The sequence below is a fragment of the Nelusetta ayraudi genome, unplaced genomic scaffold (assembly GCF_046127955.1).
Source record: "Nelusetta ayraudi isolate G7.1 ecotype Tasmania unplaced genomic scaffold, CSIRO-AGI_Nayr_v1 ptg000017l, whole genome shotgun sequence".
NCBI classification, from domain to species: domain Eukaryota; kingdom Metazoa; phylum Chordata; class Actinopteri; order Tetraodontiformes; family Monacanthidae; genus Nelusetta; species Nelusetta ayraudi.
In genome coordinates this window covers 7,640,847-7,663,844 of record NW_027466067.1, presented here as the reverse complement: position 1 = coordinate 7,663,844, position 22,998 = coordinate 7,640,847, and the positions used below count along the sequence as shown (strand labels likewise).

General features: G+C 44.6%; 1 protein-coding gene across 3 annotated transcripts in view; it reads left to right on the top strand.

The window, feature by feature from the left end:
• The first annotated feature begins 539 nt into the window (after positions 1-539).
• The window catches only part of LOC142887461 (plasma membrane calcium-transporting ATPase 1-like), a 70,171-nt gene continuing 47,712 nt past the window's right edge, over positions 540-22,998 (top strand). Inside the window, exons 1-2 of one of the 3 annotated variants that reach the window (XM_076025127.1) lie at positions 540-1,146; positions 22,157-22,600. In XM_076025127.1, the coding sequence (XP_075881242.1) occupies positions 22,408-22,600 (193 nt within the window). In that variant the 5' untranslated portion in view covers positions 540-1,146; positions 22,157-22,407. The remainder of the gene's footprint in view (positions 1,147-22,156; positions 22,601-22,998) is intronic. The other 2 variants (XM_076025128.1, XM_076025126.1) reach the window with 2 other exon arrangements.

Genomic DNA, 22,998 nt, shown 5'->3' with positions numbered 1-22,998 from the left:
TCTGAAAGAATTTCCTGTTGAAGATAGTGATCTGAATTTTCGATCAAGAAAGGAGGCCCACGCTTATACTGCTCAAAGAATTCTATATGGGGGTAAGGGGCAATCTGAGTTCTGGAGAACATAAATGACAGAATAAATAATAGATTTGTTTTTTAATCTTACACTTTCAATGATTCCTCAAACGTGACTTTTTTTGTTCTACATGACATCAAGTGAGCTAGATGCATATCCAACGTATCTCCCAACATGTTTCCCAAGCCTAACCCGGATGAAATGTCCTCCTCCTTGTTTATCTCAGACTTCTTCCTACCCAGTTCCCATAGATAACAGCCACAACCCGCACCCTGGGGGCGCTGATATGATGCTCCCGATTGCGGGGTTCTGCTGCTGCTTCATCATTACCTTTATAAATTCATAGATCCACCTTAAATGTAGGGTAATCCCGACCTAGTCCCTCCCTCAAACGCGGTCTCCGGTACAGGTCCACCCCCACGCCCCAAGCTTACAGTCCGGTAAGGACCCAGACTCGGACGCCGGGCTATTTTCTCCGGTCCCGTTTGAATGTGTCGGAGCTATCTGCCGCCGCCACACCACCACCACCGCCCCGCCTCGACAGTTCCACCCACCGCTCACCAACACAAACACGCCACCAGACCCCCTCCCGTCCCGCCCCCCATTTACCGGATCAGCTCTCTTCTACAGAGAGCCCTTCCACAACCTCTTCCTTCTTCGGTCTATCTTCCTGGAAAGAGAGAGGAGTCTATTATTTTTTTTCTATCATTTTTATTCACTTTTGCCTGGCTCATCCCCCAGGAGCGGCTTCCTTCTTCCTGTCCGCGCGAGGCTTTCCTTTCGCGGGCACGCAGCTGATGCCTATGCCAGTTGATTAACTCCGCACGAAAACTGCTTTATTAATCAACGTACCGGGACAAAGGAAGACGTTAACAATTCCCCGCCACCATACACCAGCAGCGAGTCCGTCGGTCATTTCCCTCCTTCTATTTCCCCCCCTTCCACGACTGCAGTTGTCAAGTTGGCGGAGCCCTAGTGGGAAATGGACAAACCCCTCTAAATTGTAGTAGACGCTGCCCTGCCTCGACGACGCTACCGCAGGACGTGATTTGGATGAGGATTCCCCGAGTGGAGGTAACGTCCATTTTTCTCACCCTCCTTTTCCGCTTCTAAACTTTATTTGCTATTATTTAATGCCACTCACTCGTGGCCGGACGACCAGAAGCAAATCCTTTTGTACATGTTTGAGTCATTTTGTTGTTGAGGAGGAGACTGTCTTGTCCCCAGTTGTCCGCACTGCTTTGCATTGGTGGTGTTCCGCTGCTTTTACCTTGACTTAAGACCTACTAGCAACAGTCCGGTGCGGTTTTTTTTCTCTTTCTACAGGTGTTGAGCGCTTCTACTTTCCTTCTCTGTGTCACTTCGACGTCATTTCGGTTTTCATTTCCGTGTTACGTTAGAATTCTGTTTTTATTAAACTCGAATGCTGCGTTCCCAACAGTGAAGCTAGGTTACAGCCCCGGTACGCGCCTCTCCGCCTCTCGCTTGTCTGCAGTCAACACTGACAAGTCTGTTCAAAAAAATGCGGCATGCTTGAACATGGACGTCGCTCTTCGACCGGGCACAAAAACTGCCCGTAAAAGCCCCACGCGGTGACCTTGTGAAATAGTTTATCAGCCCGCATATATACTTGATCGAACCGCGGCGAACTTTTGGTCAAATGTGAACTTTAAGACTTGTTACGCAGTGCTCACTGGTGCCCCTAAACCTATCGCGATGCGCCCGTTTAGCATTCGATAAAATCTTCCGTTTTTCTCGGATATATAAAGCATACATGGCATTGCTTAAAAGCCGAAATGAAGATAAGACCGGTGTCTGTGTCGACCGTCAGTCAAATGTGTACGGGATACAAAGTTTGATTATTCTACGTACGCGAGAAGATTAAATAGTTGATTTCTAAATGGAGGTGTTGTGACGGCTCCCCCACCGAGGAGCCGGAGAGCGGCCACATAGCGACTGTTGCAGTGGCGAGGGGTTGGAAACGGACCGCCCGTGGATGGCACCGAGTGTCTGGAAACTGTTTGCTCACAGTCTCTGTCGGCATTGTTTTGTTTCCGACCTATTCTTCCCCTGGTTACCGATCAGCCGCGTTTTGTCGCCATGAAATCACACGGACTGCGGTAACTTGAGCAAACATTCCCCCCCCCCCTCCTAACACCGGTTGCTGCGCTTGTTGCGCTTATTCTGTTCTTCATCGCGTCGTGTGTGCCCCCCCCCCTGACGTCCTTCAATGCGGCTCCTTCAGGACGAGCTTGTTCAGCTTGTCGGAGTGGTTTGCCCACATTTAGCCATCTCATTGTGCATGGTGTGTTCCTGCTTCTCTCGGGTCATCGTTACGAGAGGCGGCGGTTGAACGATGTGTGTGTGTGTGTGTGTGGGGGGGGGGGGGGGGGGGGGGAATTTAGCGAGCTCCACAAGCTCTTTCCATTTTAATGAACGGGCGTTCATCTAGCGAAGAACCGCCCTTGCGTCATCCTCTAAGATGGGCGGATGAGCTTCAGTTGCAGGGGCTGCTTCGTTTTCTTCCTCTCCTCTCATTTCGTCCATCTCCTCCTCCTCCTCCTCCTCCTCCCCTTCTCTATCTGGGTGTGTCCTGCCTTATTGCGTTAAGAAGGAGGGGGATCCCGCATCTCTGCTCACAATGGAGACTCCTCCTCAGCTTGTGACCTCCAAACGAGGGCATTGCTCCTCCTGCGACGCTCAGCTGCTAATTTAACCGAACATAAGGCTCCTTGTGATGGAAGCCAGAACACTGATATGCGTCTGCAAGGAAATGGTCGAATTCTTGGTGGTTCCGACACTGCAAATGTTATTTGCTGGGTCTGAAAGACGGGGAAGAGCTGACTTGTTATGCACGGGGAAAAATGCTCTTGTTTTTGCTAGTTGAGAATTGACAGGTAATGTTCACACCAGAGAGCAGGTAATTAGTGATTCGCTGATGTACATTATTGACATGTGTACTGGAATCTGACTGAGCGACATTTCGTCACAGTTCATACCACATAATTCACATGTAATTTGTTTCAAGTCTTCTGTCGGCATATGTTTGTTAATCTGTCAAATCCCTTTTTGTTCATATTTGCAAGCCCACATGTACCCAGCCAAATACTGTTTCATGGAAGTGTTCATAGAATTGGTATAGCAAAAAAAAAAACATCTCTCTTTGAGCATATTTATATAATGATGGTATCAATATGAAGAAGACTTTAGGAATGACATTATTGATATTTTTCATATTTCAGATTTGAGATTGCATACCACACTCATTTGTTTAAGTGAAACAATTTCTAATTTTGCTGCCAATGATTTGGTCAAATCCCTATTATTCACAAAACCATGACAAATATTTACTAATATGCAATTCAAAAACAAAGGACTTCATGATATTTGTGCAAAAATATTTTAGAAATAGGTATTCAACATGTATAAGAAAATTAATTATTTAGCTGGAACCCTGACACCCGTCTGGAGATCAATTTTCAGGTTTCAAATATAACTGAAATGTGAAAACCCCTTTCCTGGTGGAATCCCTGCCTATAAACCAAATGCAGCAGTACACACTTTGTCTCTTATGCAAGTCCATATGCATTATTGATGACTCAGTCCTATATTTAAGGCATGGAAGCGCTCTGCCCTGCAGAGTCTATGTTTGTGCCTATAATAGGGCTGTTGGCCTTTATCATTCTTTTATAACTCCACTGGCAGGAAGAATATTTTTCCGTTGCAGTTATGAACCCAAGTGTGTTTAATGTTTAAACATATGTGTATTTGACCTTTCGTTTACATGCAGCAGGTTGCTTTCGGGTTAAGACGGGCACGTAACGTTGACTGGTTTCGGACTAGATTCAGCAAAACGGCTGAAAGCTCTCGCTGTAGCCATGGGTCCGGTCTGTTGCTAATGACCAGGTCATTAAGATGAGGTCTGACTCTTGGTGTGCGCCCTCTCACCAAACCCCCAAGTCTTCCACTCGGCAAGACGACGAGATTTAGTTTAAAGTCCAGGTAACCATAGTAACAGCAGTGATGCTTCAGGCTTATTCAGCAGGTAGCTGACTGACACTGACCACAAACGATGAGGCTAAAATGATGTGCGCATAGAGAAGATGGCAGGCTATTCTGTTTCTCCTTGGTGGGCTTGGCTGTCCCTCGCTGAGATCACTTCTTTGTCGTTATGGATTCCCTGCAGTTGCTTTTTGGAGTATTTGCACACAGATGACACGAAGGCGTCAGCAGGATTGACGGCCGCGGCTCGGCTATCTGAGGGTGTCCCCCTGACACACTTGCATAACGCCTGTGGTTGCACGTGTGAGAGATGGTTGGCAGGTGTTTAGTGGGTGTGATTGTGGGAGGGTTTTTTTTTTTGTGTCTGTGACAGATAGTGAAGGGTGTTGTTGCAGAATGGAGATTGAACAGCAGCTTTAGCAGCTGAGAGCACCAGTGGGTTTCTTGGGACGTGGACTGTTTCAGAGGCAAAAGCAGGCTGCTGTTCAGGGTGTGTTGTTTTAAGACCTCAGCAACTGAAGATGCAATGCTTTCTGTCGGTTATGCCTGTCTGTTATATGTTCTGAGTTTGATTTCTCAAGAACACCTGTAGGGAATCCCTCAAAAGGTAACCTTCTTTCAAATATATATACATGTGTATTTTTTTTTACCTTTTGGAAAATAATATCAGCACCACTGTTGCCTCACATCAATATTTGAGTTGTCAATAAGTTAATGACATTTTTTAGCAAGTTTGACACAGAATTTTGCCAATGAACTCTCAAAATAATTAAACATTTTAAATCCTTAGATGCTAATGAATTTTGCAAGTATTCAGCTTTATAGCGCCATATTATGGCAAATTAACTTTACCTTTGTATAGCAATGTCTCACTCTACCCTGTCGCTGAAGGCCACAGAAATTAGCCCCTCTTTAAGTTTTTTTTTAATGCCCGCTTCTCCTTTGATAAGGGCATGCAAGACGCACATTTCTGAAAATCACCCCTTTGCGAAGTCACAAATGACACGGGTACCTCCACCTGGACAGTGAGCACAGTGTTTATGCCACCCTCAGACTGCACCATGTCTCCTTTCAAACATGTGAAAGGTCCAACATAGCTTCAGTTTTATCTGGAAATTAAAGTAAAGAAGTAATGTGGACCCTTTTGTTTTAAGGCTTTTGCTTTTGCACAGAGATCGTAAAATGTGTCTGTTGTCTCTGTTGCAGCTCATTTTTCATTCTAACTTTAACTTTTCACATCTTCAGGAGGTGAAGTTGTCACAGTGACACATTCAAATCTGTGACATGTGGGTGTGTGTCTTTAACGCTGTGTGCGTGCTTGCGTGTGTGTTACTGGGTTTGCATGATTCTTTTAAGTATATTGAGTGAGTGGATTGCAACAGTTGCAGATATGGAATTATTGGTATGCAAATATGTATGCATGTTTAATCTAAAAGTCCTCAGTTTAGATGTCTTAAAATTATTAGAAAATTACATATTTACATTGATTTGATTTTTTTTGTATGTGTTAATTCTATCTATCATAAAATGTTGGTTAAAAAAATGTTTGTCATTCATAATCACGGAGAGAAGCCAGTTTAAGATGTAATTTTTGGCTCATAAAATTTTTAACAGTAGCTCTTGAATTTTTCATGGATTGACTAATCATGGTATAATCAGATTTTTTAATCATGTAAATAAATGTTTGTTGTGACCCTAATAAACAGAAAGCAGTCGACTAACTCGGGGCCACGGCTGAGAATGTTGCAGTGTAATTTAGATCTTCAGCTCTGCAGCTGGGCGAGGACTGTGTGTTGGTGTCTATCGAACACTGCCAGTTAACTTGGCATCCTTCTGCAGCATGTTAACAACTGATAAAGATGAGAGACCTATAAAGGGATGCTGCAGTGAGGAGAAGCTTTTCTTTTTTTACCAACTGGCTGCTGCAACTGACACATTTTGTTCAGAGCTGTAAGTGAACGGACTCAGTTAGTGCTTTATGTCATCATAATCTGGAACTTGTATTTAACATTGCATCTTGTCGGTCACTTGAAATAAAGGTAGTAACTAGTACTCGGAATGCAAATAAATATAAATGAATATTTAATCATGCTGTCTCACGCTGCTCGTGAAGACTGTCAATTTCAAGGCTGCCGATGCGCAAGTGTGAGGTCAAGGCTTAGCGTTTTTTTTTTTGTTTTTTTTTGTGCTTCCTTGTTGATAGCAATCATGTCCAGGGTTGGACCGGGTGATACGACGATGATACACTGTGTTTCATCTGAGGATTGAAAGATGTATTTCGTTTCATATTGTGTTGTGTTGTTGCTCTCGTTGTAATCTGATGATGCTTGGCCAAGGCGGCATTATTGGTACACACAGTGTGCAGATCACAGCACTGTCACAAACGGCCGTGTGTGTATGTGTGTGCTTTTTCCTGCGTGTTCGAGAGGGAAAGGCGTTGGTCAGAAAAGTAAGGGAGCAGATGGAGGGCGGATGGAAGGCCAACAGGAAGTGAAGGCTCGATGATTTCCTCATGCTGTGCTGGCAACCGTTGAGATTTGACTTCCCTCTGCTTGTGCTGACAGGTGCTGTGGGCCTCGCACGGTCCCTCCTGCTGTTGCATAAAATAAACCCAGGCGTCTATAAATGCGTACTTGCATACAAGTGCGGCTCGTGCGCGTATATAAATTCCTGGGGAAGCCGAGTCAGGATCTCTGTGGCTACCAGGGTAAGGGAGGGTAGTGGTAGGGGGGGAACCCTGTTCTTGTTCGGGCTGCAGGTGCCACAGAGGCTCCTCGCTGTGAGCGCACTCTCTCCTGCTGTCATTGTGATACTGAGCTCACTGGGACCCCTGCCAACAGGGAATTCTGGCGCACACACTACTCCTGTCCGGTCCGAACCATGTTCAAACCCTGGTTTCGTGCATGTGTGTGCGTGCGAGGAGATGGTTTGGCGGAATGCCGTGTTTGTGTTGGACGGCTGGGAGTGGCCCTGTTTGGCCACGGTGACTGAACACAATCAGCATGCAGCCATTCATCACAGCCCGCACACTCAAAAATATGGGGCTCAGAACTGAACACGGACTCTGCTTGTCACAGCCAAGGCACTCCAGACTGGGACCAAATGAAATGTGTGGAAACGCACAATGAGAACAGCGACCGTCTCGTTCCGCTGGTATTTAAGGAGAAGGGGTCATCTAGTCTTTTAAACAAAACACTTGATTTATTTTCACCAATATATTGATGTCCGTGCCATTGAAACTTGGTGACTCAAAACTAGAACCAGATCTCATGGTTCGATGGTTTGAGATATGAGTGTCTTTTTTTTTTTTTCTTCCACTCTAAATGACAGCAGCCCTTTGGCAAAGGCGCACTGAGATCATGTGTGCCAAGCAAATGAGTGGTTTTTCATATCAAAGTTCAACAGAAGCAAATGAGCAGAAAAGGAGCAGGGTGACTGTGTCTGGAAGACAAGGCTATATCGTGTTCATGGGGATTCTCGTCTTACTTTGAGTACAATTCACGTTTTATGACTGACCGTGTGTAAAAAAACAAACGTTTTCCGTCTATTTGTGTTTCCGTCTCGCTGTAAGAGCGCAGAATAGAACAGGTCATCGGTGCGTTTACGGCTTGTTATCAGGTGCCTTTTTACCTGAACGTTCTAAAGTGCCCTTGAGCACGAGGACTTTCTGAAAAGAATTCAACACCAACATTTCTGTAGGAGAGTGAATGAACGCGTCAAACTTACACAGCTGTTGCTGTTGTTGACTTGCAACGTTTGTACCTGTAAGAAGGTAATGAATGTACTTAAATGTATGATGTGCAACAAACATTGAAATTTAAAAAAACCCCAACAACCTTAGAATCTAACCCTACCTTTTTATTTATCTTATTTAAAATCTGATCTTAACCCTCCCCTACCTGCTGTCCCTGAATGCCAACACATGTTTTAGGGAGGGGGTTGGCAAACAGTCGTTCTCATTATTACTGTGAACTTTCCGGGTGCCACATTGTTCTCCATCTGGTTATCAGTCTCACAAACGGCAGACTGTGAAGCCTTTATTCCCCCTGTCTGCACTCTCAGTCACAAGATGCAGCACCAACAGTCATCTGAGGCTGAGTAATGTGCTGTTTCACAGCATAGAGCTGGAAGAGGCAAACTGTTTTGGGCATTTCACTGCACAATAGGCACGAAAATGTCCCACAAATGCAGCAAACACGAGCTTATTAGGTCACCGAACAAAGGACCATCTGTATTATTTCTATACCAAGGCCTTCGACACTGGAGTGAAGAACTGCAGCATGACTTTAACACAGCTCACAAGTGTAGCATTTTTATTTTATAGGTATAAATAAAGACACTGAAGTACCGCTTTGGTCTTGCTGGCTGAGAAATGTAGCCTACTGGGAAATTCTCTGTATTTGAGACCTCGTCTTCTGGGGAACAGCGCCCCAGGGCCCTATCCAGATCTTTATCAGTGCATTTGGTCGAGGGCACCGACTGCATGCTCACCATAGAATGCACGTCTTGATCTTGAGGGAAACCAGAACACTTTGCGGAAACCCGCGCAGACATAGGAAGAGAACACGACGGCTCCTCACAGAAAGGCCCGTCCTGCCCTTGGAAACTGCCCGCATGACCTCCACGCTGTGGGGTGGCCGATATGACCACAGTGCCACCAGACCTCGCATATAAAGCAGCGCTGCTTTCTGGTGCTGCTTCAAAGCGTTGGTCCTTGCTGTGAGCAAAGCTAATGAATGCTTTTGCGCTCCATCAATACTAAAATTATTGAACATGAGCCATTTTCTGTAATTGAGACCTCACACATTCTTGGTTTAAGGTCTGCACTTGTTGATTTGATGCTCTATGATTTTTCGCTTTCTATAGCGAAAAAGAGTGTGTGTGTGTGATATAGAGACTTGTATTTGCATTTTTTTTTCTGAAGGTTTTCCTCTTGACTATTAGTCACTTGGACAGTTTTGACCTTTTTACCAACAGCTTGAATTTTGAAGAACCCGTTTCCTGACATCCATCACTCCAGTCAATATGTAGCATAGTTTGCCCCAAGTCTTAGTTAGATACTGTGATGTTGCAACATGCTTTCATTGGTTTGTGCAAATGGACGTGGATATATTTATATTTTTCTTTATTTTAAATTTCTACGTAATTAAGTTGCACGCTCTGAAGTGACTCTTCAATCTTGTCTGCTGGGATTCTTCCTGGCCAAGCGTGCACCTCGACAACTCCACCACCCAGCCGCGTTCCAGCTCTAGAACTCCTGACTACTGGTTGTGTTCAGCGATGTGCCTGTAAACTCTCAGTTACAGCCCAACGTGCACTTTAACACTCAAAACCGAGTCAGGTTCAACTTGAGGAGCTGGACAAGCCGGAGGCTGCAGATGTGTTGCAGCTGTACCCCAAAGTGTGGCTGTTGTAAATGCATATGAAATGCAGTCATAATCTTTGTAAACGCACCCAAATAGATGCAAGCAGTGTTGATGATTAGCTGAGGGCAACTTCCAGCTTTGTGGCCGTCTCTCTGGACAGTAGCATGTTTCAGTTGGTGACAGAAAGAGGAGGAATTGGGAGCGCAAGTGATGACAAGCGGTGGAACATAAACCAAAAGTTCAAAGAGGCCTGTTCAAGTAATGGTCCCACATTTCCCTCTTGATAAAGGGAAAACAAAGTGGCTCTAAATCTTGGCAGCTGCAGCAGTTTTAGCGCAGGAAGCTGCCAACTGTACCCAGTGCTAGCAGTACAACGGGCCTATGGCGATGGGCTCAGGCTCAAGCAGTGTTGCTTTTTAACAATTCTGATCAATTTAAAAAGCCATTTGCCAATCATTGTACTTTAACATGCAGCACCACAAGTGTGTATGTACTGTAAAAAGACCCAGGAAGACAGGAAGACATGTACACGCTAAAGTTCTTGGAACTTTAGTGACAGTACCGTGAACCTGATGTCAAAAATTAGAGCGGGTCAAGTCATTCCAGCCTGTGATATCATCCATTTAGCTTTTCATCTTGCTCATTTACCTCGACAAGCTCTGTTGCTCTGCCATTTATCTGCAAACCCTGCTTATCACTTATCACTCAGGTACAGGCATTCAGAAACACACTCCATGTCTTGCACACAAACACTTGCAGCACCTGCTGCAAGCACTGTCATGTCCTCAACAGCAAAAAGTGTTGCAAGCATAAGACTGTTCACTTATTCAAAAGCAAAAAAAACCCAACGCAGTGTTGTAATACCCCAAAGTGCCACCTGTTTCCATTGTTTGATAAGGTCTTGCAGTCCGACAACATTACTTTGCTGCTTTGCTGATGACTGTGGGGACATAGTTTGATCCCTGCTGTTTGAAACAGTTTTTTTTTTCTCCTTTGTTTGGTTGTTTTTTTTTTTGCCGTATGTACGTACAACAGACAGCCAAAATCCTAAAAGCTGACCTATGGCTTCTCGCAGAACAGAACTGTGGCGTGCCAGCTTACTGAGGCATGCAATTAAGTGTGCTTTATCACTGGGCCATTTGTGAATAGAAGAACAAAGGAAAATGAAATGGCTTGATCTCTACCAGCTGAGTGTTTTCCCCAACACCGTTTTGTGGGCATTGACTACACGGCTAACTAGAAAATTGGAGTTATAACCTTTGTCTGTGCCTTTGTCTTGTCAATGTTAGAAAATTACTCCAAATCCCCCCCACCGGCCCCCCCCCAAAAATGGGAACAGTTCGACCTGTATTTGTCTGCGACCTGTTGCGACATATTTCTTTGATTCATTTGAGCAAATCAAATGAGTATTTTTGAAAGACTTGACCACAACAGTTGTCACCCCAGTCATGTGCCTGTTTCGTTTCCTCTTTGAGCTCTTTCCCAACAGTTTATGGAAACTGATGAATCAGTGGAAAAAAAAAATTGCAAGGATTACTATTGTTAGCGGTTGACGTTCAATTTTAAACCCTTCTGCCTGTTTGAACAGCGTTTGTTTGAATTTGGCACCGTGGGAGGGGGGTGGATTTGCTTTGAGGCCGCACCTCTTAAGTACGGAGCCCCGGAGGAGGAGGCCAACTGGCTCTAAACCCCTGCTACAGGTACCTTCACCTGGGCTCTATCAAAGCCGCTTGGAGCTTGTTAGCCCTCATAACTAATTGGGAGGGACTCCCTTGAACAGATGCTGACGCACTTCAAAGGAACCCCCCCCTTCAAAGAGCGCGCAGGTCAGAGAGGGAATAGGAGGTGCAGCATGAATATATGTATGAATACATGTTCAACACTTTTGATTCCAAGAATTTCTTACGGAACAAGACAGACAAACGCAGATTTTGTATCTTTCACTCTGTAAAACAACCAAAGACTTAAACTGCTGATGATTTTAGGAATTGTACAACTTTGGGCTTTTTTTTTTTTTGTGTGTGCCGACCGCTTTCCCAATCCATCGAAACAGGGTGCTCGCAGGTTTGGCTTTGCCCTGCTTTGATGGTAAATGGTAAAAATGGGGTCAAAGACAAACTGTTGACACAGAGGTAGGCACGCTCTATTATTTCCACTTTAATTGTATCCTGGGACGCAGCAAAAAGGCAGTAAGTCACTTTTATCTTCTATAATGTGCGTTTATCTCAGCAAAACTAAATATGTGGGTGTGTGCTGCATAAATACCAGAGGGATTTAATCAAATCCTGTAATTTCACTGTGAGGCCCAAAATTCCCCCTTGACTTATTAAACAATATTCTCCCAATTTCCTGTTGGAATCACAAATTGGGGGTAAAAAAAAAAAAAATCTTTTGATTTTGTCTCTCAATATTAAAAGCAGCGCCTTGAGGAACATGCAACGCGTTTTGGTCCGCAGAAAAACAAAGTTAGAGTTGGTTAAATCTTCACTTTTTTTCCGTGAGAGAAACGATCAGGACGGCAATAGTAGAATAAAACCGACTGCTGACGGTACGGGGCGACCGCAGAGTGGCATTTCTTGTTTCGTAGAGTAAATATTTAAACCCCTCCAGGAAAACGCTGGTGACGTGTCGCTCGTGGTAATGCACCGGTAGGATGCAAACTAGCACAATTGGTCCAAGCCAGAGCCACTCTAGAGGATCAGACGATCCTTCTGTCAAACTTGAGATTAGATTAGAAGCTCCGATTGGAGAGGCCACCTTTTATTTTCAAACGGTGCAATTTCAAATGGAGAATTTGTGTATTAATGGTACTTTTCTAATTCGTTCACAATGCAAAAGAGATGATGTTGATTTGATTGTCAATCTTATAAACACTTATTTTTTTTAACACTTTCACAGATCTATAAGTATTTTTAAGAAAATTTCTCAAACGTTGGTAACAGCCTGGACTGAGGAGGTCGTCTGGCCTGAGAGCTGCTCTGCTGCTCCCACGGCCTTTTAGTGAAATGACTGCTGTTTCAGTCTACATTGCTATTCATCAGGAAGGCACAAAATGAATGCGTACACACTTTTTAGTCTCGCATTTCGCGTTGCATTCAAATTAGTGATCAGCAGTTTCTCTCTCTCTGAGGGAGGAAAAAAAATGGGGAAGTGGTTTCTGATGCTGGCTTCCTCTCAGATGTGATTGGAAGAAGTCCCGGTCCATATTTATTCTGATGTTCCGTTGTTGAGACCCAAGCCCCATTTCTTTTTTTTTTCCTCCATTTTTTCCTCTTCCCCTTTCTTTCATGATTTATTGGTGGTTTGCAAACAGCTGCTTTTATTTTATCCTTTTGTCTAACTAGTGGCCATTTAAAGGTAAATAATGCGAAAGGTCGCGTTGAGTCAGTGTTTGGTTAGCTCAAACTGCTGTGTAAACACTGCGATTTAACATGGCAGACACTGTGGGAAACGAGTGGTTCCCTCTGCGGATATAAATGTCTCCAACTCCAAGATTCTTTAGCTCGAGTTCTCAAAATAAAACCTACCCTCCGTCTCTGTCCCTATACGCACATTATAGACATTAGGCTCCATTTACTCATCAATAATGGCTTAAACAAACAAACAAAAAACACACTTTTTTTTTTAAGGATTAAATGACTTGTTGCATTCTAATGTTCATCTTTCCTGTTCCGAACTATAACTTCACAGGGACTGCAGCTGGAGCACTTTGATTTCAACTCGAGTGCAAGCCATCTCGTCCACCTCAAAGGTGTTTTTTTGTTTGTTTTTTATATATCCGTCTCACTTCCCTTAAATGACTCATCAGGTTTATTTCTATGGATAAAGAGGCAGAAGGTACAAGAAGCGAGTGTGCCACGCTCCAGAGTTACATCTCGAGATGACGCTGCTATGACTTGTAAGCAGTGGCAACTGTTAAGCTCAGGTCGCCCTCAGGTCACACGGTCGGTCGGTTTCTGTGTGATACAGGTGGTTCACCCAATCACCTTGCACTTTCTTTCCTTTCCCAAAAAACTTTCTTTCGCATTGCGGTTTCTTTTGTTACAACCAGACTGCAATTCCCACTCTGTGCATTTCCCTCGATTTGAAATCAACTAGACATGTTGTTTTTGATTTATTGCTTGCAACATGTCTTTATTGCAATGAAACACTATTGTCCATTAGGCTTTTCTCCAACAGACGATGCTCTAAATCTAAGCTTTTTTGTTATTTATTTTTTGCTGCCCATTTACCTTCATGTATGAGAACAATAGTGGCTTTTATCTGACTGTTTTTCTCTCTATCTCCCTCATGCACACGCGCACATGCACACACACCTGGGACTGAGAAGGCCGCTGCAGATCTGAGTGCAATATGATCAGGGTTTGAACATTAAGGGCCAGCATTCACCAGTGATGAGTGAGTCGGGCTTGGGGCTGTAAACAGGATTATTGAATCTCTGGATGCTCTCCAGATGTTGCTGGCTCAGATCTGGCTCTCCCCTATTGCTATCTCCTCTCAGGAAGCAGGCTTGGATGACCAAAGATTAGTCACTGGACTTCTGGCCTGCGTCTCATCTGAGAATTAGCCACCCTTTAACCGTGTCCATACTTCATTTTGAAGAGGAGGCTCTTGATTTCACTTGGGTGGGCCACACTTGCATAGTTAAATTGATTGGGCACTTTTTCTCAACATAATGACCCTGCATAGCAAACCTCGGCCATGTATAACTCGGACTGTGGCTGCGTTTCCATTACCCCTAGAATTGAGCGAAACCTAAATATCGCAATAAAAAATAGGTCATGGAAACACCTAAACTTCGAAAAACCTCATATCGCGGAACGGTTTTTACACTCAGTTTTTCAGACGTATCGATAGAGGTATATTGCAAAAGTGTCATGGAAATTTTACACGTCAGTGGACGTGATGTACAGGGTCACTTCAAGTGAAAATGGCGTGTTTTTTTTCACAGAGGTGGAGACAGAACATTTTTTACAAGTAATCAAAGGAGGAAAATATAACAACCATTCTTCACGGCAAACAAACGTAAACAAACAAAAGCAAACATTGTCATAAAAACCTGTGGGATTCGTTTTTACTCATGCGCTTCACACCATTCAATAGAAACACCCTGCAAATCGCAATTATACTTATAAAAACTGTAATGAAACGCAGCTTATCAGGTCATATACACAAAGTACAATGTTGTTGAGAATAAGAATGTCTTTATTTATCCCACATTGGGGACATTTGCCTGGTTATAGCAGTATAGACGGTGCAAAGAGAAGTAATAAAATAAGTGAATTAGAAGGAAATGAAGAAATTACAATGACAAAAATATATATATATATATTTTCAGTATTTACATATGTTTCTGCCTTTGCAGGTCTTTCTTTTTAATCTTGAAATTTGTGTAGGACAACATTTGACAAAGATCTGTACTCTATTGAACCTGGCACTTGCCCCGCAAGGCAGTACACTCTTACTCACGCCTGCAAACAGTCATACTTGTACTCGTAGCTCACACACAGCAGCACAATAGATTGGGTTGTCCTCTGATTCAGCCGGTTGATCAGGAATCTAAGGAATGGTATTCTTCTTTTAAAGCCAAACTATGAAGCGTGCGTCTGTTTCTGTGTGTTTTGACACCGTGTCGCGCTGTGGTGGAGGACTACGGCTGAAGTGGAGAGGCGCAGCTGCTGCTTAGCTACGGGCTTTGAGAGAACTCACTCTGGATTTAGCCTCCCCCAGGCGCTGTTTGCAGGCTGGATGTGAGGCTCTAGTAGCTCCAGATAAATCCTTTGTTGACAAAGGTCCGGGGGCAGCCGTGTCAGACCGAAGGGCGATTCTTCTGCTTTGAATGTTCGTTGACGATGGAGAAATTGGAGATGAGCATTCAGGATCTCTGAGTGACGTCCTGCGGTGGTTGAACTGGCCTGAAACGGACACGCCCACGCCTGCAGGCCAGCAACGGCCATTGTATGGTTAATCAAGTTTTCCCTCAGCCTCCCACCCTTGTTGTTGGTGGTTGTAGTATGGCATTTTTCACTTATATGTGAAGGGCCGTTTTGCACTGCTGTACGGACAAGTACCTCAAGAAGGCAATAGACCAGGAATGGGCAAACTATGGTCTTGGGCCCATATGCAGCGCATTAAACTTAAATTTACTGTTTAAACTTTAATCAAGCCCTGCTGAACTTTAAGAAATTAAATTTATAATTAAGTAATAAAATAACTATCACACATTTTCAGTGTTCTGAAAGTAATTTCAATAAAGGGCTAAATATCGTTGGACACTTTGTTTTATCGCATTTGTTCATTTTCAATTGACCTTAAAGCACATTTTTTCTACATAGCCCATGATATATTTGGTCCCCTCAAATTTTAGAACCTGCTGTGGCCATAGATGAAACTGAGTGTATTTCTTCTGTAAGCAAAGGCTTGAATAAATCAATTGAAGTTTCTCATATTTGTTTGTGGTCCTTGTGTGCAATTTCCAATATAACAGCATATAAAGTGATTTTGACATGTTTACAAGCCACCGCGATGCACTGTGCTAACTTTCAAGCTTAAACATTAAAACACCCGTCAATGTTGACTCGGTAAGCAGGAATCCTAAATGCCAAGTAAATGGTAAGCCATTAAAAGAAGAGAAAAAAAAACTGCAATTTTCCTCAGTAGTGCACATCTCCTCCCCAAAATACTGCAATTAGTGCACTCACACACACGGTAAACATTGCATAAGTTGTTTTACATCAGCCGGTCGATTGTGTGGTTTACGCCTGTCCATCATTAGGTCACGGTGGGTGACTTTAATAACCGTAATCGAGCTGCTTCTGCACGAGCTGCGAGATGACAACCCGGTCGACTCTGCTGACATTATCATCCCAACGTCCAACGCCGTGTTTCTCATCTGTGGGTGAGTGAGCGGCTGGGCGGAAGATGACAGAAAAACGCAACGGACGACTCAACGGCGGGCTAAAACTAAACAGTGGTCAGGGCACACCAAGGGAGCTTGTCGCCCTGAAGATGTCATGCTGATGCACCGACCTCTGTCGTCGCCCTGATTAGAAAGTGCCACATTACCGGTCAGGCTCACCTGCTCCTTTAGCATTCGTGTTACCGTTGGAGAGTTACAAATAATAATATGCCAGTAGTTCTGTCTGCTCAATGGTGCCTCAGTGTGAAATTCAGAGATAAAATAAAATGGAATGCCTTTATTAATCCCACATTGGGGAATTTGCATAATTACAGCAGCAAAATGTAGTGCAAAAGAAAAGGGGAAATTCTAATCATGAAGAAAGTGAAAAGACGAGATATTTACATGTTATGAACTTCAGAACAGTGTTCCAATGTTTGTTGCCAGTGATTCTTATCGCATCGTCGCTGGGAGAGAAAACTCATGTAAATGATGCAGGGAAAAAAAAGATCTTTAATCGTTTTCTTCTTCTGCTTGGGGGTAGTTGTGTGAACTGGAGCATCAACGATGTGCAAACACACTTCCATTGCGTTAAGCTGACCAGATGTAAAGATTGATAGCCGAGCCTCAGCTTTGTCTCACCTCCAGCGCTGCGTGCCGTGACTCACTTTTCTGCCGCAATTAGAGGCTCGTTTGTTAGGCAGCAACGCGGCAAGGCGCCGTAGAACTTTGCGGGGCGAACTCGTGCGTTTCTGTGTGTGTGCTTGTGCGCGTGCGTCTCATCCTCGGCATTCCAGACCTCTGCCTCATCTCTCTGCAGTGTGGGGATTTCCTTTTTCCACCCGGGTCACATGACTGCAGACATGGGTGTGGTCTCCTGCATTCTTGGCCTGGCTCTTTCTCTCTCTCTCGTTTCTCAGTCTGGCAGGCTCCCTCTCTCCCTCCCTCCTGCTCTCTCGTGCACACATGTCCTTGTCTAGACCAAACACACACACACACACACAGTCAACTGGTAAGTGCGCCCTGTGTGGAGAATTGCCTGCATCCAGCAGTCCGACTCTATTGGACGTTTGCGTACATCGGCGCGTCCTGAACGCATTCGGGACAAAAGTTGCTCACGGCGGCGGAGGGTGTGGCCAGCAGCCGGTTTGCATAGTGGGACTGTTTGTGCAGGAGGGCGGTGCAGGCTGCTGGTTTAGTATGCAGAGCAGGTGTGTCTGCAGAGGCAGAGAGGAGCGAGGGGAGGAGGAGGAGGAGGAGGGATGGGGGGGAGGGAAGGAAGGAAGGGGGGGTAAAAGCGGCTGAACAGAGGGATGGTCTATTTGAATGAAATGAAGAAGTAAACCTTTCTCATGAATTGAAACCAATCCTCTGAATAGGCCAAATGTGCGCTTGTCAAAAGGGTTTCGTTTGATTTTAACATCTATTTATTTTTAACTAGCAGACAGATTGAAGCGTTAATTAAGTGTGTGTGTCTCTGACATTAAACACTTCTGCAGGTTCATGCTTTTTATTTAGCCCTGTCGCTCAGTTTTTAACAGGCAAATTAAACTCTCACTGCTGCCTGATTGGCAAGAAGTTGGACTCACTGAAAAATTGATAACAGATTTAATCTGTTGCATGAAGATTCTTGATTTTATGTCAAGATCAGTCTCTTTTTGTGTCACTTGGGTGAATTTATGCAAATGCAAATCAAGCTATCTGCTGGTGAGATTAAGAAAGTGGGGGAAAAAAGAAAAATGCATTTACATTGCAGCGATTGCTTTAATTCCACACTTTGGAGTCCAGAAGAACGTTTCAGTTTCCCCTCTGGTTTGGTTTCTGTCCTGCTTTAGTGTCTTTGGTTTTCACATTTCCGTCTTTGTCTCAAGTCCTGACTTTCTAGCTCCTTTTGGTCAGTTGACGGCACACATTTTCACATCGTGCGTGTGTGTGCGTCAGTCATCTGCTCAGTGTTCTCTCCCCCAAAAGCAAGTGACACATTTTTATGACACACGATGCCATAAAGCTGTAAAAAGATTTTTCCATCTGCACATTATATCAAAGCGGGGCAAGACGGAAAGTGTGAGGGTTCAGTCGGTCAAAATAAAGTTACATCATTTCAACCGTGTGAAAGTAAAGCACGGCAATGAAATTATTCAACCTTCTGGTTCACCTGCACAGTGTGTGTGAATATTAAGTCTGCTCTGCCTTTTTTTAAATATATTTTTGCAGGTTTTTATTCATGTGCACATTGCTTAAACACACACACACACGGGGGGGCTTCAACTTAATTTTAGCCGGTGTGGATAACAAACAGATAAGATGAGCAGAGAGCAGGCACACTGTCTGTCACGGGGACACCGAGGTGATCTGTCAGGTCTCAGGGCGGGACTCCGAAATGAGAAAATACTTCCCCATAACTGCAGGCTGCTCCGTCTCTGCCTGGGAATCACAGTGAGGTATTGAAAGTAACCACCACCACCCTCTCCCACCCCGTTCACTGCCGTTTTACTGCTGTTTGCCAAGCAACAGCTGTCATTTCACATGCTCTTTGTAATGCCGGAGTTGGTTGGAAAAATAATACGCACGCATGCACGCACACACACACACAGCTTGGCAATAGTGAATACTGATAAGGCCTAAAAGCACAAAGCGCTTCTCCCAGGAGATAGCATGGCTGAGCTCCACAGAGGAAGAAGGTGTTTGGAGCTCAAAGTGTAGATAAAAGAAACTGAGCCGTGTAAATAAATTTCCGAGCTGATCTTCAAGAAAAAGTATCAAGGAAGTAATAGATGATGTTTGGATACGTGGATTAGCATGACCTCTGCTAATTTTCCTCGGTCCCAATAATTTTCATAAAGTATTTGTGGGTTTTTTTTTGTGATTAAATGGTTTGCCTGCATCAGAGGCACGCAAACTAATGAGAAAACAAAATGCTTATAGTTGTTGTATTCTGGATGTTCTGCAAGGGATGTCCTCTTGCTGACACATCCACTTCTGAGCTGGACAGTGCACGTGATGCATGTGGGTGAATATTGGCGACTGCACTGAAATAAACTGCACTTAGAGACTTGGGCCTGCCTCTTAGCGCAATACAGTACATAACAAATGCATGAGGTGTCCCAAAGACTTTTTTTTTCCTGCATATCTAACCAGTGGCTATCCAATGCTGTAGTTGTTGTGGCTCTGTTTATTGTATGTGTGTTTATTAAAAGAAGCGCAGAGGCCTGTTTGATTGGTCTTTATCACCGGGTAGTAAACAGTTTGACTAGCAATCTTTGTTTAAAGGGGCTGTATGAAGTCTTGTTGTTGTGGAAAACTTCTCTTTTGTAATCCTGATGAGAAAGAGGTTCAGAGGAGAATCAGCGGATGGAGGACGACCCGTTGGGTCCAATGTGCAGCTGTGCCGGTCAACCAGTAGCTTGTTCGTACCCTGAACAGCGTCGGCGGCGTGGCCAGTCAGGTGACTAAAGCTGCAATATGTCATGCATTGGTCTTTTCCTCTGCCGCTGTATTCAGCTGGGCCACATCGTCGTTGTTTCACTTCTCCATAATCTGATCAAGTCTGAGCAAAATGTGTGGTACACCAGATGTGTGAATCATTCAACATTATTACAGGAGTTTCAAAATTTGGGCCAACGTCGACTCTGATGAGAGGAGAGGCTGAAAACAGGACAGGAACGAATCGATCTCAGCAGAAAAGTGGATTTATTACTGAAGGGAACCTGCGACTGTGTCCAACGATCTGCAGACTGTCATGTGATGGAAATATTTTTCTCTCCATCTCACTCTGAAGCAAGTTTATTCTGTGTGTGTGTGTGTGTGTGTGTGTGTGTGTGTGTGTGTGTGTGTGTGTGTGTGTGTGTGTGTGTGTGTGTGTGTGTGTGTGTGTGTGTGTGTGTGTGTGTGTGTGTGTGTGTGTGTGTGTGTGTGTGTGTGTGTGTGTGTGTGTGTGTGTGTGTGTGTGTGTGTGTGTGTGGCTCTAAATTGTGTTAATTAAACACGTGCTCATCAAAGGACGTTTAAAGAGCACGGCGACACAGCCGCATGGCTGGTCACATGACATGGGAGGGGAAGAGAAAAAGTGTGTGAGGGTGTCAGCAGGTGTGTCGTGAAGGTCTAAAGATAGGAATGCTCACCTTTGTGCTGCAGTGGGTGCGCCGACTTCGTTAATAAGCGGCGAAGGCTTGCGCCACTTCAACTGCTCGGCGCACTCGTGGCCTCGTCCGCTTATCCTGAGGGTCGTTGGTGTTGATGAGGAGAACGGCAGCATCCCACCGGCCAACCTGCAGTTGGAGATGTAGAGAGGCCCCGCTGGCGCTCTAATGGTCTGCCTCGCTGGCTCTGTTTGACCACTCCCTTCATCCAAGGCTGCTTCCTGCTAGTACCAGGACGACTTCACGCCTACACATTCAAGAACAGGCATGGGCAAAACTACGGCCTGGGGGCCATATGCGGCACGTTAAGCTTTCTAATCCGGCCCGCCAAACTTGAAGAAATTCTATTAATAGTAAGTGAGACATAAAATAGCTGTATTCCACGCATTTTTTTCAGTGTTGTAAGAGTCATTTCAATAAAGCTCTGAACACTATGAGGCTTCAAAGACTTTCAATATTTCATTAAAGCAAGATGTTTTCTACATATCCCACTATCTTTTCCTCTGAGGTGGGTCGCCAAACACTCATCCATCTGCTCCTGCTCCGGCCCCCTCTCTCAAATTTTTGAACCCATTGTGGCCCCACCAGTCAAAAGGTTTGCCCTCCACTGCTCAAGACGTTTCATAGCTTGCATGCAACATTACCTGGAACCACGTGCTTATACCGGACCTCCGTGCCCAATTACTGTGTTGTCATAAAGTGAATTGTTGAAATGCACAGAATCTACTTCCACGCTGCAGAAGGATGATCCGTTTGATGAAAATCCCATAGCATCGTGTTATAAATGAACAGCAGTAATTGGGATGAATACATTATCCCCACCACGTGGTGGTGGTAGTAGTCTCATTATAATAAAGATCGACCACTTGGTTTTGTGTGTGTGACCCCTGGGTTAACAACCACTGACCTTGGCCATTGTCTCCGTCACCCACAACCACCACAATGTAGAATCCTGCATCTCACATTAGCTGCTCTGTGTGCCTGTGTGTGTGTGTGACGGCACAATGCAGTGAAAAATGGAGGGCACCCTTTGATGTGCACTTATGCAATTGGTGTTGATGGGTTGGAATGCTGCACTTTGCACACATGCACACACTGGCCTAGAGGTGTGAGAGCACAGGCAACCCCAAATGGACTATTTGATCCTGTCGTTTTCAAGTTTTCTCCTCACTTTCTATTTCTTTATTATGTTTAACCAGTAAAACCATTCACCACAATTTAAACTATTTGATTTCAGCAGTAAGTCTGCATGTATCTTGTGGTGGGGGCAGGGGCGGTGTTGCTGAGTTTTTAGACAGGTTTACATCCATCTGCTTTAACTTCCCTCCTTTCGTTGTCGAGCATGAATTGAATTAAACCAGCTGAAAGTGACGTGGTCGGGCACTCCTGTTGATTGTGTGTCTCGGAGGCGCTGGGTAAATGGATAATCAATTTATCTCATAATGAGCCTCATGATTCAGCAGACCTCTTTCATAACCAAAGAATTAAAAAAAAAAAAAAAAAAAAAAAAAAAAAACTTTCCTCTAATTGTCCTAATTGGTGTATGTGCTATTCATTAAAATTTGAACGGAACCGAACTGTCTCGACCTGATAGTTTTATCCACCGAGTGTTTCTACACCGTTTCCTCTCTGGTTCTGGCCCGTAACAGTCTGCTTTCCTCTTTCTGTTTTCTCTGCAGTGGCAAGAACATGTTTACTTCCTGGTTTACATGGTAACCCGAGAGGAGCATGCCCATCCTGGTCAGGAGCTAACCTGGAAGCCCAGCCTCTCTGATTGCGTCCTGTGACAGCCACGAAAGACGTCTTCAGCAGCCGCTACGTTTAACGCGCACATCCGACTGAGAGACGTCTGACGGAACAGCCGCGACACCGCAGAAATCGCCCCCTCCCCTAGTCCCAACCCCCCGCTGCTGAGAAGAAGAGAAGCAACATGGCCAACAACACGGCGGACCACCCTCCGGGGAACTCGGTCGCAGAGGGCAATGACAAGGAGTTTGGGATCTCCGTGGCAGATCTGAGGGATCTTATGGAGCTGCGGAGCGCCGAGGCCGTCAACAAGATCCAGGACACGTACGGAGACGTGCAAGGGATCTGCCGCCGCCTGAAAACCTCACCCATAGAAGGTAGGATGGCCCCCCCCACGCTGCAAACGCATAATTACCACGTTTACTGTTGAACTTTTGCAGAGGGAGACTGTGATTTTTAAGGACTATGTAGTGTGGTATCATTCTGCGTTTATCGAAATCATCATGATTTCTTAACCAGAACCTGGTGCTAGCACATAGGTGTCAAACTGTGGTCCACGGGCCTAACATGGCCCGCACTGGAGTTATATTTGGCCTGCGAGGCAATACAAAATCACCACTACAGCTGACCTGCTGTTATGATACAGCACATGTACCGCTAATACTACAAATCCCAGCATGCTCTGCTGGTATTCTGGTAGACAATTCATTTTAACAGACCATTAGTAATGTTTTCTTGATGCTCTTTTTCTTCTTTCTCCAAGGCCTGGACTTAA